The sequence below is a fragment of the Hermetia illucens genome, chromosome 4 (genome assembly GCF_905115235.1).
Source record: "Hermetia illucens chromosome 4, iHerIll2.2.curated.20191125, whole genome shotgun sequence".
NCBI classification, from domain to species: domain Eukaryota; kingdom Metazoa; phylum Arthropoda; class Insecta; order Diptera; family Stratiomyidae; genus Hermetia; species Hermetia illucens.
The window spans coordinates 42,444,977-42,464,299 of NC_051852.1; the positions used below are offsets into that span (position 1 = coordinate 42,444,977).

General features: G+C 44.8%; 1 protein-coding gene across 1 annotated transcript; it reads right to left on the reverse strand.

The window, feature by feature from the left end:
* Positions 1–5,213: 5,213 nt before the first annotated feature.
* Positions 5,214–15,560, reverse strand: LOC119656099. The gene is made up of 2 exons (XM_038062409.1): positions 15,049–15,560; positions 5,214–6,206 (listed from the first exon to the last, which is right to left on the reverse strand). The coding sequence occupies exons 1-2, from the start codon at positions 15,194–15,196 to the stop codon at positions 5,335–5,337; spliced, it is 1,020 nt and encodes a 339-aa protein (XP_037918337.1). The 5' UTR covers positions 15,197–15,560; the 3' UTR covers positions 5,214–5,334.
* Positions 15,561–19,323: the final 3,763 nt, after the last annotated feature.

Here is a 19,323-nt window from a genome sequence, read left to right on the forward strand (position 1 = left end):
AGCTGCTCCACTTTCAAGCTCTCGAATTTGACCATGCTGGCTTACGCAATCCCACCGCTGTCACCAATTGTTACGAAATTTGCTTTTACGTACTTCTGCCGCTGTCACCAATTGCTACGATTTCCTTTACGTAATCCCGTCGCCGTCACCAATTGGTACGTTCTTAATTACTCGTACGTGATGGGTACGAGTACATTACTTGCTTTACGTAGGCTCGTATCACTGGATCGCGTAGCACTAAACAAAAACCAGTTCTATAACTTTAATACAAGCGTTTATTAAACACTAAATTATACAACCGTACTATATAATTAATTATAGAACAATTCTTTAACTAGAGTAATTCGAGGCGTATTCATACCCGACGCGATCTGTTCTAACCCTGGAACCAGACTGAATTTGTGGGAAACACAATTTTTTATTGATATAAAACTTAGCCTAACAGAGTTACAAACACAGAAGGTGATTAAAAGAAGACAAGAAAGAAGACTTAACGAGCTAAACCTTACCTAAGTCATAAACTAATGAGGAAAAAGTTGACAGACTAGACTAATTAAGAATACATATCACATATAACCTAAAGGAAAAAAAGGAAAAGAAGAAAGACAATTAAAACCTCTTACGATTAAAAGTCCTTAAAAACTACTTGCTTACCAGGGTAAAGCCAGGCAATTAATTTCCGCTCAGGAGCCGTCAGTAGACTGCTAATGGAGATTCAATCTTTGCAGATTGACGCCACAAAAGCAATCATTTGGAGCCTATGTTCCCAGATGTCCTTTGAACTGGACTGGGCTGGTAAAAAGGTTTTCAGTTGGCGACTGAGTTGCGGCAGGCTGCACCTAAAGAGCTCCTGCGCCTTGCTGCTAATGACCTCATGTGCATTTGAGGCTGGTGTCTGAGCAGGCGTCTGCTGGCTTTTCCTTAAAGGGATGCCGTGGATGGCCTGTGCGTAGGAGACGCCAGGGCTTACTTTCGAAGATTGATGGTTTCCTGCGCCGTTCTTGAACCCTAAGAAGGCGGAACATTTCCTATAATTGGCCGGATGTTTTGTTGAACCACAATTATTGCAGGCGGGTTTTTCTTTCTGCGTTTTAAGGCATTTGCCTGGCGCGTGTGAAGTGCGTCACTTCACACCTATAGGGCATGCTGCAATTGATCGCAGCGTGGCCGATCCGCTGGCAGTTCTTACACTGCGTCGCCTCCCTGTTTCGAACAGGGTCGAATTTAACGAGCGTGTTAAGGAGTGTCTTTACACGGGCGAGCTTCGCCGTGTTGAACCCTGGTTTGAACGTTATGAGCCAGAGGTCGAGCGAACGATTTTCTCGTAGAGAGCGTCGCGTACTCCCTGACGTCTGTGGCCTCGGATAGGTCGGCCTGCGCGATAGTCGTCATAACGTCGGTTCTCGGATGGAATCGGTGCAAGCCCCGGATAACCATATTCACCGGTTTCGAGCTCTTCGGGGTGTACGAGAAGAAGCTCTTCTCCTTTCTTGCAAGATAGTCTCGTGTCTCGTTGAAGTCACTTAGTGAGTTCAAGAGCACTTCGGTTTTAGCGCCACTTTTCGTCAATGTATACTTATCCGGGAGCGACTCGAGGTGCTCTGCTGAGATAATGGCGGGCAGTACTGCCTCGTCCTCACACAGGATGATGGGCGGAATTCGCACTTTCTTATTGCTTGATGCGGGTGCTGCTTCGTCGTGGTGATGCTGTTGTCGGCGGTACTCGCGGCGGCGGTGTTCGCTGACGTAGTCTTGGAAGTGCACGGTGTGTTGTAGTCGGGCTGAGAAGTAGATGGAGTAGTCCGTGCGCTCTCCATTTCGTTCACCTGCTTTCGAAGTTCCAGGATCGTCAGGTTCTGGCGTTGGATGTGCGCCATCAGGAACTGGATCGTCACTGCCGGATCGTTCCGGTCTGTAGCGTTCGTTGTTCGTTGCTCCTCTTTCTCCACGGTGTCGATGTCCTCCGTGGCCTCATCTTCAGGCGGCGCGGTAGCGCGCTTCTTACGTTTCACTGTCACCCAGCTCGACATCCTAGGTAAAAAAAATAATTTACGTAAAAATTACCTGTCCGGCTAACGGGTGCTCAGCGGTGGCGGTGAGGAAGATGGGGCGGCAACCCTATCGGCCATACCAAAACCAAGTAGCCGAGGAGAACCTCCATAGTGGTGGCACCGGGAGACGCTGTACTCACTTTGGCTTGCCGGCCGTGATGCTGTAGGCGAATGCTCCAAATCCGATCAGACCCGAGTCTGCACGGGGACTCATCTGAAGTGGTAAATTGGTCACGAAACCTTATCAGGGGTATACTGGTACTATGGGAACCGGGAAAGCCCCTGGACTCACATACTTCGGGTGAACTCCTGTTGTATGTGAGGACAGCTCGGTTACTTGCGGTTGGCCCCCCTAGTGGGAGTTTCATGGTGGTTGTGCTCAAGCAAGAAGAGACCTTCGGGCCTCGGCGTGGTGTTGCGTATCAACACGGATAACGTACTCCATAGTTCGGTAGAGATTTAGGTAATTCTTGCATCCACCAGTATGAATGCTAAGCCATGCACTTGGTATAGACTGGTACCGTTGTTGCTTGTCTCAGTGGGGCTCTGATTGTGGTCACAAAATCAATCCGTGTCTGAAGAGGACCGTAGGATTAAGTCTCACGACAGGTACATACGTTAAACACTATGGACGTAACTGTCCGATTAACGTCGGTCGATAGTGTTGGATTTCGTAGAAGTCCCCAATGTTGGTTGCGGCTTCCTGCCGACCGAAGTCGGCTCTGGTTGCTGGGTGCTCAGTCGGCGATATTTTAATTCTTAGTTCCGGGGAGCCACGTCTGCACGTGGCTGCTGCTACGACTGAACTGGGTCTTGAAAACTGTGCGTCGAGATACTGAATGAATTTGTGGGCGGATTTCCGGCCCTTTTATACCTCGCGGGACATTCCAAAAAGGCATGTAAACATTTTACCAGAAATCTACTTTGCGACAAGATCTTTCTACCGACATTAGAGTCATCTGTTAACAATTATCGTAACAAAATATTCGCTTTACTCTTATACAGTTTTGGCGTCTTGGCTAATTGTCATAACTACGGTTTACTTTGACGTCACACGTAATTTTCCAAAGCGATTTTCGTCACAATACAACGTGTGACCAACGGAAATAGTCTACTCCAGGTTCCCGCTTCGACCGGACAGTTCTTCTAACTACACAGGCCAATTTTTTTTGGGTAGGGTGGGCAAATGCATCTACGCACTGAATCTTGGGCAAAGCAACGGTACGCCTTCGAACTACCAACTAAACACATCCCTGTTATTAAAGAACTAGCCTGGAGCCGTTTCACACATTACTTTGTGCTAGTCCTCCCACCCTTCGCCATTAGGAAGCCTTCATGTTTGGGATTTTTTTTCACCAACGGAAGGGGACAGGCGAAAGGGAATTATTAATTCAAGCAATACTGGTTATCCGGTCCCTCCGCCGGCGAATCTCAATCTTCTTCAAGAGAAAAAAGATGCGAGCGTAATACAAGGGCCCTCCCAATTTTATGCAGGTAAGACTGAAAACCTCCACGACCGCAGCGAAGCTAAGTAAGGAAATAATCTCACCATGTTTCCGGTTCAACCAAGGACTTAAGTCGCAGATTAGCCGCACAGTCCACCCCTCGTTCCCCAAGAAATTTTCCACTTTTTCAGTGTATGTTACCGTTTTTCACGAGGAACCACCTCCCTTGCGCTTACAGAGATTTTGCTTTAAGCAACAGGTTAAAAGGACCTCCTGCTGCAGACGCTTTGCCTCTACTAGAGAATGGTAGGCGCAATTATCATGCAGTCACTCCACCCACTACATTTTTGTACTACAATCGTCTCTTCACTTTCTCCGAGGTTTACTTCGAAAGTCTGATAGCATTTTGATCATGGAAGAGAGTGTCCTTCGATAGTTATGGAATTATCATCCTTTGTAGCTACAAAGGCTTAGAGGGTCTCTGTTTTAACTCTTTGCAATGAACTGCCTGTGGACTTCATCAAATGATATATAAATATTTTTTTTCCATTTAGAAAAAACCATTAGTTTTACCCACCAGAATAAGTTCCGCGATAACCCTTTTATTTTTGTGTTATTTTTTCACTTCACTTGCGAACTCGCGGCCGCGTTCGAGGAAAGAATCCTCCGAAGAATTTTTGGCCCCCCGGTGGGCGGGTCAGTTAATCCGTATGGATGAGGATGATTCAGCCCGGAAAGTCTATAGGGGCAATACCTATGGTAGAAAAAGAAGACGAGGCAGACGCTGCCTGAGATGGAGTGATGGCGTAAGTCAGGACGCCAGACAGCTTTTAAGGATATCGAATTGATGGACCTCGGCACAAAACCGGGATGTCTGGAGTTCCTTATTAAAGCAGGCCTAGACCGGATACCGGTTGTTGCGCCTTTGATGACGATGATTACTTTCACTTCCATTTCTAAATAGTTCAAAAACGTTAGAGTCAACTCAAGACCTGGGGCAAGTATCTCCCATAAGGTGGGAGTGATGAATTGAGCCTGTTAGAAAATCCGAGAAAATGATCCAATTGTATAATTTTAACACTCTCCACATAGGTCCATCTCGAAAAGGCCAGGCAACGAATTCATTCGAGTGGAAACCCGTAAGTCTCATAATTACTAAGCACCATTTACTCACTTCCTCAACTAGCAAGTGAAGGGCTGTGCAGCCATAAACTGCACACCACTCATACAGGACTGTGTATACTGAAGGCACAGTCTGAAGGATCATTTATTGCATCGTTTGAGTTTTGTAGCAGATCTAATTTCCTAGTAACAACCTTCAGGATGGGTGTCCGGGTAGCTGAGTGGTTAGAGCACTAGGCTATCGTACGGAAGGTCGCGGTTCAAATCTCACTGGTGACAGTGGAATTTGTATCGTGATTTGACCTCGGATACCAGTCGACTCAGCTGTGAATGAGTACCTGAGTCAAATCAGGGTAATAATCTCGGGCGAGCGCAATGCTGACCACATTGCCTCCTACAGTCTACTGCAGTGTACCGTAACGGTCTTGAATGAAGTGCTCTAACACACTTCAAGGCCTAGATCCAATATGGATTGTTGCGCCAACGATTATTATTATTATTAACCTTCAGGACTAACCACATTTATGTAAACTTTTAAGTCAAAGTGTCTTACAAGATGTTAGTTGAAACACCTTATCTACAAACTGATTATCGATTTTATTCTGTTTTTTCTTCACAACAACGTAGGAATGTATAAACCAATACGTATTTCAAGAGAGATCATCCTAATATCTTATGCTTAAGTAAATCACCAAAATTTGGACTTGAGGCATCTTTCAAACCTTATATTTCCTTAAATTCTTTCTCCAATGCAATTGGTCAGTCTCAATCACTACAATCTGCGATGGTTCCTCCCTCGCTCTCACGGCATTACCGCTGCTATTCATATACAAATATTTCGTCACGATCTGCATTACTTCGGTCCGGAACGACATGATGTGATCCTCGTCGATTTTCCGTACGCTTGCTAGAAGACTTTTGAAAAAATGCTCGTGTTCGTCTAGTTCCATTTCATGCCGTTGCGTCCTTAAGAGATCCAACAACTCATTGTATCCATCTGATCGACAGTGCTTATGTATATGATTCGATGTAGATAGAGAAGGAGTTGTGCTGTCTTCTAGTGAATTTGCGACTGACCTTGCTGTTTGTTGAATTCCAGCAACCGCTTCCTCATCCTCTTCGCCCTCCACCTGTTCTTCCTGCTCATCTTCGTCGTCATACTGGTCCACATCTACGATCATTTCCTGAATACTTCTATCTGAAAGTGCATTATCGGCGTCAGCATCGGATGATCGCAGGTAGTCACCAAGCTGCTGCTGATATTGCAACAACTGGAGGTAGTTTAGTTCATAGGAGTTTTGCCCGGAGTTATTGCTGGAGAGTGAATTGGCACTGTTGCTCAACAGTGCTACTGATTGTGGTGCTTGAAATTCTTGGCTAGGATCTTGGTTTTCAAGTTTGGACCGTCCTCGACGTGTGGATGAGAAAGGGGCGAGAAATTTCAGGCGATCGTATAGGAACCAAAGAGTCTTCTTTTTACCATTATTAGTTGATGAGTTAATGTCAGCCAGTTTGGATTCAGGAAGCGTATGCAGTTGACGAACGAAGTAGTCGCGTAAGTACCGCCATCGTTTTTGGCAGGCCATAGCTGAAAAATAGGAATCAGATGCGTTATTAGGTATAACTTCATGAAAAGCTACGGAAGAGTATCTGATTTTGAAATATAATTTGATTATATCCATGAAGCTCATGGAATATGTATATGCCCGTTTCCCAAGTGAAACTTAGTCCATTCCAAAAGACAATCCATCCTAATTGATTAACTTCGCCGTGGATATATTAGATTTACACGTCGTGATTTCAGATGACCCGATAGGGACTTTGCCCGAGAAAAGCCTGCCTAAATTCCTCTTCTGGGCATTAATGATTTCTTGGTTCGTGGCTTCGCTATCTCTTCAAATACTTCAGCTCCCAGCACCCAATCAATGGCTGCCTTAAAGTTATATCTCAGGTCAACAAGCTGTAACTTTCTCATCCATTCCGCTCAGTTTTCGCTCATGTCTTCATTCTTTAGTAAGGTTGTTAGCGCCGGAAACACATAAGCCTCAATCGCTAGCTTAAAGTTGGATGCAAAATTTGGCTTAATCTTGAGCACGGCGGTTTCCCTGACAGTCGCACACCACCGATGCCAGGTACTTCAAATCTAACTTGTTTGCCACAGCTAACGCGATAAATGGTGTCTGGGAATTAGGATCGACCAAAGCTCGAAGTACTGAACTCTTGCCAGTTGGCCCCTTCGCCGTTACAAAAGCAGTTGCTAGCAGTACGGATATGGTGCCTGATTTCCCCGGTAGCTGACGGGCTGAATTCGTACTTACTGCTTTTTCAAGGCGTTGCATGGTAACATCATCGTCAACGGCGCAATAATCGGTATCCGGTCTAGGAATACCTTAGTAAGGAACTCCTGACATGTCGGTTCTGCGCCGAGGTTCACCCAATTCAATATCCCTAAAAACTGTCTGGCATCCTGGCCTACGTCATCCTCTCATCTCAGGCAGGTCGACCTCGTCGTCTTTTTCTACCATAGATATTGCCCTTATAGACTTTCCGGGCTGGATCATCCTCATCCATACAGATTAAGTGACTCGTCCGCCGCAACCTTTTGAGCCGGATTTCGTGCACAATCAGATGGTCATGATATCGTCGCATGGTATGATGTTCTCTATTGCACTCCAAACATCGCACTTTGCTCTTGCACTTCCATAAGTGCGCTACTTTACCGAGTAGTTTCTTTCTTCCTTGGATAGCTTCCTGAGTTCGTCATTTGAAATGTATGCACCTTTCATTTGTGACGCTAAGGTTTTTTCTTCGTACGCTGAGCTGATGAAGGTTGGATTTGGATGGACAAAAGCAGCTTATACCTCTCCAGGAAGAATCTTTTGTAATTTACCCACAGGAGGTAGCTCCTTGCTACCTTCGATGTGTTCTTTAAAACAGCAAGAGTATCGTTATTGAACTTTCTCATTATGACACGGATTATCATTGGGTCCCAAAGAGATATCGTCTACCCCAGGTTTCTAAACCGAGCCAAGCAGTTCCGTATTATATTATACATCGTTTTCATGTCCTTAGCAGATTTGTAACCAAGTTTTTTAAATCAGGAATTGCAGCTTTTCGATTATTAGAAAACCGTTCTTTCAATATCAGGAGCGTAGACTCATAGTTGCTTCTAGACAGCTACGGGTGGCATACGGTACCTTTCGCTCCTCCTTGCAGGTATCCCAGCAAGTACTGCAACTTTTGCATTTCTCAAAAGGAGAGATTGATGCCTATAAAGGCTGTCAATAATTCTATGAACTGGCACCATTCCTTGCTGATGCCAGAAAAGAAAGAATCTTGATCTGGATTTTGGCAGGTACTCCGAGCACCCGTAATTTTGCTTCTCCTCCGTGTATATGCCGGTAGTCGGAAAAGATGCTAATCCTCCAACTCCAACGATGACGTTGCCGATAGATACTCCTTCGTGTTTGGGACTTGATGTGCTGGGAGACATCTCAATATGACCACCTTCTCCTTCTCGCGTCGTTAACCTGCTGGCAATCCAAGCCTAAAACTCCACCTCCATCTTCGCTTGCAAGCCAAAGTAGAGGTCGTCTGGCTTAACGACACCGAATAGCTTCCGATGATTTGGCGTGAATACCGTCATCAGCGTTTCTAGTTTTTCCCGTTTTTTTTCGATTAATATTCCGCTGATAAATAAATTAGTCAAATTGGACGTGCCTCCGTCCCGCAGTCTAACACTGTGTACGTAAATGTATGCCTATTGATTTTAACGCTACCAACAGTCTAAGTGCAACAGTGCAAGTTCCCAAGTTTGTAATGTACGGCTGTGATCGTCGATGAGAGTAGAGCTATCCTAAAGACCTAAAGGAAAAAGGAAGCTGAACTTAGGTACTAGCGGACCTGCACGGTCAACATTTTCTTCTTGTTTTTGGGATAGCTCTCGATTTATGGTTGACTAGAAACTGCAACTACAAATAAGTAAAGCCATCCAACAAGTAACAAAAAAAACGAAGTCGATTTAAGGATAGGGTCTCTCACCCCAGTGAAAATGGGGTGGAAAATAAGTGTATGGATTCGATTTGCGAAATAATGTGATGTGATTGTTTTAGGATTTTACAGGCATGCAGAAAATTCGAGATTATGGTACCCTTGTTACTGCCCATTCTGAGGGCCTTAATTATGGCGTGATATATGGCAAATAGCTCGCCCGTAAACTTCAGCTTTTCCATCTTGTGCGACGCAAGCGTCGGAAGCTAGAAGGTGAGTTGGTGAGTGTTATGTCCATTACCGAGCCTTTACGTTTTTTCAAGGTTGATAAAGGGGGATTTGTCACTGTTCAGAAATCTATAGGCGGAGTTAGGAGCAGTTGTGTGATATAACCACAGAAACTCTTGGATCTTGCATTGAAGTCATCCGTAATGAACACATGGTTGTACTTTTCGTAAAAGAAACAACTTGTTGAAATCTTTACGAAATCGTTTTTCGAGACATTGGGAGGGCAATATGCATACAATAATCAGGTATTTCGAAAGCGGTGTCTGTTTTAATGTGTACGTTAAAATGTCCTAATTATTCAAAATATTCAATATTAGATTTATTTGATTTAAGCTCTGAATATTAAGTTGGGGGATTTTCGCCAAACGAGAGATTAGAAGATCGCTCTCCATGTCAGTTTGATTCACAGCTTTTGTAATGTCCAAGCATTTGTTTTTCAAATCCTAATCGTCCAGTTTGCTTGCAGTTTCTTCAAGAATCAGCACCATTTTACTGTGGAGTATTTTGTCCCTAGCATTATGCCATAGTAGGTGGGAACCGAACATATGATGAAAAGACATGATCTTATGATCACAAGGGGGTTTCAAAAAATCTGTCTGACTGCGAAATAGTGGAGGCTGAATGCTCCAATGATTAGTGTGAATACAGGTGAGCACGACACGCTAAAACTAGATAACGCGGTAAAGCGTAAAGGAGGGTAGAAGATGATAGACGTTCACGATAATGGGCAGCCTAAGAGGTGCAAGGAGCTTTTCGCGACGGTTTTTGATCGTAGAATATCAGTTGAAATTTCATCATCATAAATCCAATGGCATAATTTGGTTTGCAAATATTCACTGAAATCGACGACCTGAAGGGAAGTAAAGTCTTGGGGATTGATTTAGAGCCCCAGCAAACTTTACAGAATAGCTTCATTCATTCAGCTTAAAATCGTGGAAAGTTGAGACCTTTCCTAGGGGGTGGAAGAGGAGAGAAGATCTTAAGTATGATAGTTGGAGGAGTATTTGCGTATTCCCTTCCGTCGCAAGGGTAATGATTGAAAGAATCGTGAAAAACTTGAAGGAACACCTAACTGGCAGAGAATAGGCTATTTTCCGATCTTAATACTCCTGTGCTGACCTTACTATAACACTTTTTAAATGATTGTATAGCAATACATACATTTTAAATCCTTCTCGTTTAATTATTGATGTCAGGAAGATTTTTAACAGTGCCAGCAAGAAGCGCATTTGAAGGGACAGTCCGACAACACTGTTATTAATTATCAGTGTGACATATGATGATGCAAAACGTCACGCGCTTCATCGAGGTAAAATCTCAAAAGAATTTTAAATCCAAAGTGGAATCCGGCAGGTCTGCATTCTATCGCCGCTTCCATTTGTAATTGTCGTCCTTGGTCCTTAATCGAAAAATCGCGGAAGAATTCAACGGGCGCCAGGTGCCTCATCTAGGCTGTTGATATCAGTTTGTTTCCTCGCCGAAACACAGACGATAGCGAAGTGGCTTTTTATTTGGACAAGGAGGCGAGAGGATTGGGATTCAAGATGTACACCAACAGAACCACAAATCTGTGCTAAGCGAAGGAAGAAAACGAAATGTTTATCAATTTACAACAAAAGTTTCATCCCCTCGATTTTATTCTGAATACAAATTGATTTCGGTCTACAGTTACTTCTGTCACATGCTGCTTCGCCCCTCTGCACAATCGCGTAGTATATCCAAGGTCGTAAATCCAAAGTCTACTGCAGTACTACTCTTACTACGACCATAGGTAATAAACGCTGCTTACGATAATGAAGAAAATATTACATTACAGTACAGTATAGATTTTTCTGAGAGAAATGCCTTCACTAGTACGGCTAAGTTATCCGCGCTGATGACTCACTAAAATTGGCTGGAAACGGCCTAAAGCCCGGAAACTATAATGGCTTAACACGCTAAACCGTGGTTTGACAACTTTTTAACTTCACCCAGATCAAACTCTCGACCAAGAGAAGCGGCACCGATTCAGGTGAACCTAATTCATTACCAGAGGGGGTAAATTAAAAGAAAATCACACTGGCGTTGATATATAAATGCAGTACCTCTCATTGAATAGGTGAACGAAAGATGCCTGCTTTCTAGAGGACTACAGCCTTGTCTAACAGAATGAAGTGTAACTTGATTTGCGAATGAGTGATAAGGGAATATCGGGGGGTAGTGCGGTAACTCTAAGGGTTTCGCAAAGTTCAATTCGCTCCTCCTATTGCTAGTCTGTACTATTGAAAAAGTCGACTGATAAGGATTAAGTGCTGTGCAGCACATCAAACGTTCTATGGACCAGAAACTGTACAACTCTACTTGAATCAAACTTTCTTTCGTGTGTGCGAGGATGCATTTGTATACTTTCGCAAAGTTAAGCCGTCGGATTCCGAAATAACCACCTTCCGTCATCAGAGGACTAGCCTGAAATTGTTTGACACATTGCTTCCGTCTCGGTCGCCTTAGGAAGCATTCAAATCAGGAATATCTTTCATCAGCGGGAGATAAGATGAAGAGCCCTACCATTCGGTCCCTCCATCGGGTGAGCTCAATCTTTTTCGACGGTACAAGAACTCGAACATAATGTCGAACACGGCTCCATCTGTCTACGCTCCACAGCATCTCTGAAAATGTTATCCAGAGAAAGGTCTCCTGTGTCTGCATGAGGTTGTCGATGAATCCAACCCATGTTCCACAAGAACAACAAGTGCGATTGACATCGTCTACCAGTCTATTGCAGAATACGAAGTCAGCAGATCATGCCTTACCAATCTCAATGTCCGCTTAGAAGCCGAGCAAGGAAATAATCAAATTTCATCAAGTTTTCGGACCTAAGGTTCCGATAAGCTGCCCAGTTTATCTGCCGCTTGACCCAATTTTCCTAAGAACGTTGAATACGCCAAGCAGTAAGCTCAACCATGGTAAAACACAAGTTTTTACACCACTATCGAGATACCATTGGGTCCTGACGGTTTATTATTTTTCATAGAAAGGAATGTCCCTTCCTGCTCTTTTATGGTAAACAGTAGGCTTTTGTCGGCGGTTACGCGCTCCTGATATCAACCTAAACGGGATGCGCAAGTCTATGAGTTTCGCATTAAGTGAACATGGTTTCCGAGTAGCCGCGATTTCACCATTCACACTGTTAATATGAATCTGAATAAGACGCGCGGGAATCAGGGCTACACCATGTGATCCATTTATTTAGCATTAAGTGGACAAGGTTCCCGAAGAGCCACGATTTTTCCAGCAATTCTCTGCTTGTCCCAAGAGCCTCGACAATTCTCCCAATAGATAGCTTCAACCACTTCGAACATTATGCATTGGTCGTCGATTGCCAAGAAGTCTTCCTGAACTCGACATCCCTCCACCGACGACTTCGGAGATTCCGCCGCAAAACTTAAGTCCGAAATGATTTCTTCGCAGCCTGGATGCCGGAATATTGCCGTTGCCTCCACACTTTGGACGTGGCATGGCCATTCAAGTGTCCCGGCACTAAAGCCTCCCCTAAACAGATCCGTCTTTCCGTGCTCAACTTCCAGCCTGCGTCGAAAGCCCGGCATCGTCTCATTCACCGTTGCATAGATGCTGAAAAAGATTATCCAAAAATATTGTATTCAGACAAAGCAATCTCCTTGGCCCGAATCCGAAGTTGAACCTGGATGCTAGCATGTCCTCGTCTTGGTGCTGTTCCCTGATTAGCACTATTGCAGCTTTTACTTCTGCAGAATCGGAATCCGCATTAGCAACTCCTGAACAGCTGCTCTTCGGAGCACGTGTCTCCAATTCCACCATGAAGACCAGAGACTGCCCCAGATGCCAGTATATGTAACGTTCTCACCAGCCCCGCCACAATCCCTATAGAGAACATAAGTCTCTTTTTGTTGCGAGCCTTCGATTTGTTATCTACCTGCCGCCATCTACGGCATGCTGTCCTCCTGTCAGATCCCCGGCATGTTGTGAATGTACTATATACTCTTAGTCTGAACACCTGTAATACTTTGAAAGGTTCCCCATATTCGGATCCTACATATTACCACAAACAATTCTGATTTTCACGCATTTAGAAATTTGGTTCAGAGAATTCGTAGGCACAATGCCTATCGGAATGCCTCTTCCACTTAGGTCTTTTATGTAAAACATACCAGATCTCGCCGTTCCAGAGGGCACATAAGCTACTAGAAACCAGAGTCTTCCCTTCTAGCAGTCTCTTGAGCGTATCGCAAAACGTGCCCCTGGCTGTTGTCTTCGGACCTAATTCGACGAATTCAGTTTTCCCTATGGAAGACCTTTCTGGTTCACTAGGGCTTGGTCTTATGGCGGATTTCACCGGGGACTTCCTCAAAATTTTACGCTCCATCGGTTAAATTAGCGGAGCTGGTGGCCTAGTCTTTCTACACGTCTTCGGCTTTGCTTTTGTTGCTTCGCCATTTGGATTGTCTTTTTTCTGTTCGTTTTCGCTTTTTCGGTGCCTTAACGGCTAATGAATGTTAGGGAAGATTGCAGACTGTAAGTGTTCAACAACTAAGGTGCATTTCCGAATGAGCCTTTCCACTGCATAGCTAGCAGAAAGATGGGCTCTAACTTAGCCTAATTGCAAAGCCAGTTGCCTAGCTTCAACAATCTCCTATCGACTTCTTTCTGGAATAGGAGCACTGAATAGTAGAGAAGTTATTATATTTCCGGCGGCAGTCGCATTACTTCGCGTGCATTTTAGGGATTGATACTTCTTTCACTGGACGTTACGAATATGCAGCCAACTCTTCGTCTTTCTCTACTATCTCCTCGGTTTCATTTTTTTATATGATCTATACGATTTAAGATTGAGCCGGAATAGCCTCAAGGACAAAGGACTTATCCCAACACCTTGAGGTCTGATCTACACTCCCGAAAGTCATGGACGGATCAGTTTTCCCTCTGGTCGACGCAATGTACTTATAACGATTCAGTGCATACTACCCGACCAATGTCCCGATGGTCTCGCTCCTGATGTAGTAGTTGTGCTACTACCACTTAGGCAGAGTCAGGCTCGCATTGTCAGAGAACTGCAGGCAGTTCAGGAGGCTTCTATAGTGTCCCGATGTGTCTCGGGTACTCACAGTTCACTCTTCATCGAAAAGCTTTCTCGAGGCCAGTACTTAGGACAATTTGTCAACCCGATTTGGCTGAATGGCTGGAAAGGTACTACAGATTTCTTTATAAAAGAGGGGACCAGAAATACGAACTGCTGAAACCACTAAGAAGGCTATGCTATTATTATTGCTACACCATAATCGAAGATAATCTCCAGTTTCGCATTGTGTTAAAATGAATGATGTACAGATGATGAACATGCAGAACAAAGAAAGACAAAAATTAGGATTCGATCCCAGAGCAGAGCACTTGGTGCAGATCGGAGTGGTATCTCCATCTTGAATGCACCTCCCACAGTATCGAAATTTGTACGTATTTCACTCCTATAGTCTCTGGCCAAATAGGAATTGAAAAAATCTCCAGTCAGAGCATGAGGAAGGAGGTTACACATTTAATTTGATAACCAATCTTACACAAAGCTGTGCTGTTCATCGGCATATGTAACACTACGCATTCAGTTTTCCTGATATTACTTTCTACACAATAATCCACATAATCCACATCACAAATGAATTGCGTGCCGCCAAGCATTTAGTGTTGATAAGGCGGCATAATAGGGATCTTCGGTGAAGTGTGACTAATCTAACTTTAATCGTGAACGGCCAAATCAGAGGCAGAATATTTAACAAAAATAAGTGAATAAGAAAATTCGTCATGTAGGCCTCACTTGCGACTAATCGCATACCCCCAATAAGCCGATACCGACGGAACGCATGCGTATGTAATGCCCTAGCAACTAAGCAATTGGAATTAAATGGAAACTGGGATCCAGGCCTCTCGTGCTGGCCGTTACTAAGTTCGAATTGTTTCATGCCAGCGAGGAGCGTCATTTCAAGATCAAATCGAAAAAGGACTAACACTCTCCTTTACACTCGCAAGACAAATTTGGAACCTGTACCGGCAACATGCCTGAACAAGGTGAACAAATTTCCAGGCTCCAGGAAGAGGTATTTCGTCCCTTCCATTGTTGGTGAAGAAATGATAAGAACTCCACTTACCTGTTGTATTCATCTCGACGGCAATTTCCTTCCACGCATTCCGGACATGTGTCTTGCTCGTGTAAAATCGATCCGTTTTGTCGTAGATCACGTTCCGAGCCTGCACCAAGCTAATCAGTTTGTCATCGTTCATCGACTTCTTAGCCATTGAATTGAGCCCGCAATAAACACACTTAATCCGTATTTACAAAACAAAGTAATTGTGCAGTACAATTTTCACTTTCGTCGAACCGCAAAAGCGGACGCTACGCAAATGCATTGCCCACCTCGCTCACGATTCTAAGTCGAGCCCCAAGCGCCAGAGCGCAGAGTATCGATGGAGACGAACTTTTCGTCCCCCCGGGTACCCACAGTATTCAGACGACCGTAGTTTCCATCAACATTCCCCTATACTTGTATGAAAAAGCGTAGATCGAATTTTGCACGATCGCCGTCTTTTGGTGCACAAAAAAAACAATTTCGTTCCGTTTTGCGTACACAACGGCGACACGCTCCCAGTTGGTGCTCCTCTCTGGGAATTAGGCAGAAAAAAAGCAGACAAACAACAAAACCGCGTGGAGCCAGTTAGCGTCTCTGGGCCTCATCTTTGGGGGCAGCAAGACGCGAAATCGCAATCATACTTAAAGTGGTCGAAGTGCGGATCGCGCACGGAGACGTGAGAACCTACACGCTACGATGCAACCATGGGGCACATGATGGGCACGGGAGAGCTTGCAAACTAGTCTACTGTCCCCACGTCCCCAAGCCCCGAGTGAATGGGACCATCCGTATACGGCGTCGTGCCTACGTAAATTGCCTCAAAGTGTTGGAAAAAACTGCGGAGCCGGATCTCGAAGACCCACTGATGGTGCACCGAAAAGCGGAGCAGAACCACTTCGCAACGGAGTAATTAAGAAGCGTCCAAACCTGTAAGACGAGTCAGGAACAACTATCCTTCACCCCATCCCCATTATCATAAAGAACAATTCCAAGCTCTAACTGATCCTTTAGATCGTCTACTAAGGGGCAGGCACTTGAGTTGAATGTGCTGGACTTGGTACCCAACGCGTAACCCATGCGGATCTGAGTCCCATTTACATCCTCTGACCACAAATTTGCATATGAAAATGTAGACATCTCTCGCGTATGTTTGTCCACCCGCCTCGGATTATAGAAGAATCAAGATCAAAACTAGTTACCGATCGGAAATGCGAAGAGGTTGCTTGCGTATGTTCTTGGCACTAAGTCATTCGCGGACGCACAGCTAGAAAACGCAAAATATTCCGCGATCTGTTATCAGAGACGGCTCACAGCCAGCATGAATACCAAATGAATTTTTTTCGTAGGAGGTTTTCTTCATTTTTGCATAACTATTGTGTAACGTCTTATCTCGACCTGGCTCAGTCAGAATCCATTCCACAGAGAATTCATTAATTTCTTTCCGCCAAATTATTCATCGATGATTATGGTGATTTTTAGGGTGAAAGTGTTGACAGTTATGTTATAGTCAACAATGGAGTTTGCACTAAACTTCTAAGAATGGGCTCTTCAGGAATGGAGCTTTTGCGGAAGGAGAGCAAATTTCGTTTGTTGCAAGCATCCTCTGCATCCCTCTGTATGAACTCGTCCATTCTCATAACAGGCGCATTCTCAAGTGGGGTGCACTATAGCACTTGATGCGAAAATGACTGCTTGCAAACAGTTGTTCTTGCTGGATATCGACGTACGCGATTTGCCCTTGTCCAGTGAGCGGATCTAATTGGCAACGGAAAGGACATCCAGGAAAATAAGCCAACCATTGAAGGAAAGAGAAAGGAACTGTTTACGGTACTGGCGGTTAGAAACCCTAGTAGGACACGGAGGAGACGGTTCCTTGGTGGAACCGAGAACTGCAAAAACTCAGGAAATCAACCAGGCGACTTCTAAATCGTGCTTGCAAAAGTAACAAGAACGAAGACTGGTTAAATTTCAGGAACTCACAACGTGAATATAAGAGGCTTGTTAGGTGTTCGAAACGAGACTCCTTTAGAGCGTACTGTGAGGAACTGGAAGGCGAAAGAGAGACTTCAAGGCTGTGCAGAGTCCTCAAAAGGGATGAGTCAGCCAAGTTAGATTCTCTTAGAAAATCCGACGGTACTTTCACGAGCTCCAGACTGGACTCAGTACAGACCCTCCTGGAAGTACACCACCCGGGAGAACGGGTGAGAGAAGTGGTAGGGGGAGAGTTGACGGTTCTTGCAACCCCTTCAACAAGCAAGCGTTGCAAGGGGAACTGGAAAACTGCGAAAGCGGTTGTTACCCATGAAAAGGTGAGAGCTGCCATACTGTCCTTTGAACATTTCAAAGCACCTGGCATGGATGGCATCTATCCGGCAATGCTAAAGGAGGGTATGGAGCATTTAGAGCGACCTCTAAGAAATATTTTTCGAGGATGTCTTGCTCTGGGCTACGTGCCTTCTTCTTGGCAACAGGCTAAGGTAGTTTTCATACCGAAACCTGGGAAAGATGACTATTCCAATCCTTCAGACAGATCAGCTTGACTTCATTCTTGCTGAAAGGTTTGGAGAAACTGATAGAGCGTCACATTCATGAAAACGCACTTAGGTTACACCCACTTAATGAAAACATGCTCACCAGCGTGGAAAGTCCTGTGAGTCTGCTGTTCATTCTTTGGTCATAAAGATAGAGGATCCAACTTTAAATGATGAGTACGCAATGGGGGTGTTTGTGGACATTGAAGGGGCGTTTGACTGTGCACCTTTTCAAAAACTTTGTGATGCCGCCAGAGCGCATGGTGTTGATGATGCTTTAATTAAGTGGATCCATGCTATGCTAACGCAAAGATTGCTGTGCGCTGAGGTAGGGGTCGATCGCTACCTGACTACGGAAGCAACGAAGGGCTGCCCCCAAGGAGGTGTGCTTTCGGCACTTCTGTGGAGTATGCTGATCGACTCACTGCTATGTGAACTGCAAAATTTGCCAATACACGCTCAAGCTTATGCTGATGACGTGGCTGTACTTGCTGTTGGTCGGGATCTTGGAACGGTGTGTAGGAATATGCAACGTGCCGTTGATTTGATAGACAGCTGGTGCCTTAGACATGGTCTGTCAGTTAATCCAAATAAAACCACAATGGTTTTATTCACAAAAAGGAGAAAACTGGATGGACTTTGTCTCCCTGAGATGAGGCGTACTACCCTTTAACTCTCCGAAGAAGTGAAATATCTGGGAGTCACTCTAGACAAAAAACTTCTTTGGAGCAAACATGTAGAGGTAAAGATGAAACGAGCTCTCACAGGTTATGGGCTGTGCAGACGAATCTTTGCCTCGACATGGGGACTCAGGCCTCATGTGGGAATGTGGATATACGTTGCCATCATTAGGCCGATGTTCGTATATGCATCCGTAGTGTGGTGGGTTAAGGTGAGACAAAAAGGTTTTCACCGTAAACTAGCCGCACTGCAAAGAACTATTTGTCTGGGTATCACTGGTGCCATGAGCACGACATCCGGCGCACCTCTGAATACACTACTCAATTTGCAGCCCCTGGATATATTTATTCAAAGCGCTGCAATGAGAGCAGCTCATAGGCTAATTCGATTAGATCTATGGGAAAACAACGGATGTGGGGGGTACAGAGCATTGGAAGAGTTACTGGGAGGACTGAATCCAATTCTTACAATGCCTTCCGATTCTCGTGTCCCCATACATCTGTTTTGTAGAAGATATGAAGTTACCCTGAAGCGTAGAGAGGACTGGGAAGACCCAGAGGAATGCGTGGAAGGATATACGGAAGTCTTCTACACCGATGGCTCAAAAACAGAAGAGGGTTCTAGAGCCGGAGTCTACCTCTCGAATAAAAACGAGAAGTGGGCTTTTCCTTTGGGACAATATGCAACGGTTTTTCAAGCCGAAGTTTATGCGATCCTAAGGGTGGCAAACTGGGTGATTGACGAGCGGTTGAAGGGCAGGCGCATCGCAATCTGCAGTGACAGTCAAGCTGCGCTGAGGGCATTGAGCAGTCCTTTGATCACCTCGAAAATCGGTCAGGAATGCAGAAACCGTTTGAACTCTATGTCTAGATTCAATACGGTGAAACTATTCTGGGTACCTGGTCATTGTGGCATAGAGGGAAATAAAATCTCGGATGCTTTAGCGAAAGAGGGGTCAATCTCCCCTATGCCGGGACCGGAGCCAGCAATTGGAGTATAAGTAGCATTGGCTAAATCTGTTTTCAAAAACTGGGAACAAGTTTCCCATAATGACAAGTGGCAGAGCCTAAATGCTGCTCGACAC

Excerpts from the sequence above, each read along its gene's own strand:
- LOC119656099 (XM_038062409.1), bottom strand. The coding sequence starts at position 15,196 with ATGGCTAAGAAGTCGATGAACGATGACAAACTGATTAGCTTGGTGCAG. Across the intron at positions 6,207-15,048 it reads CGTCGAGATGAATACAACAG|CTATGGCCTGCCAAAAACGA; the intron begins GTAAGTGGAGTT and ends CCTATTTTTCAG.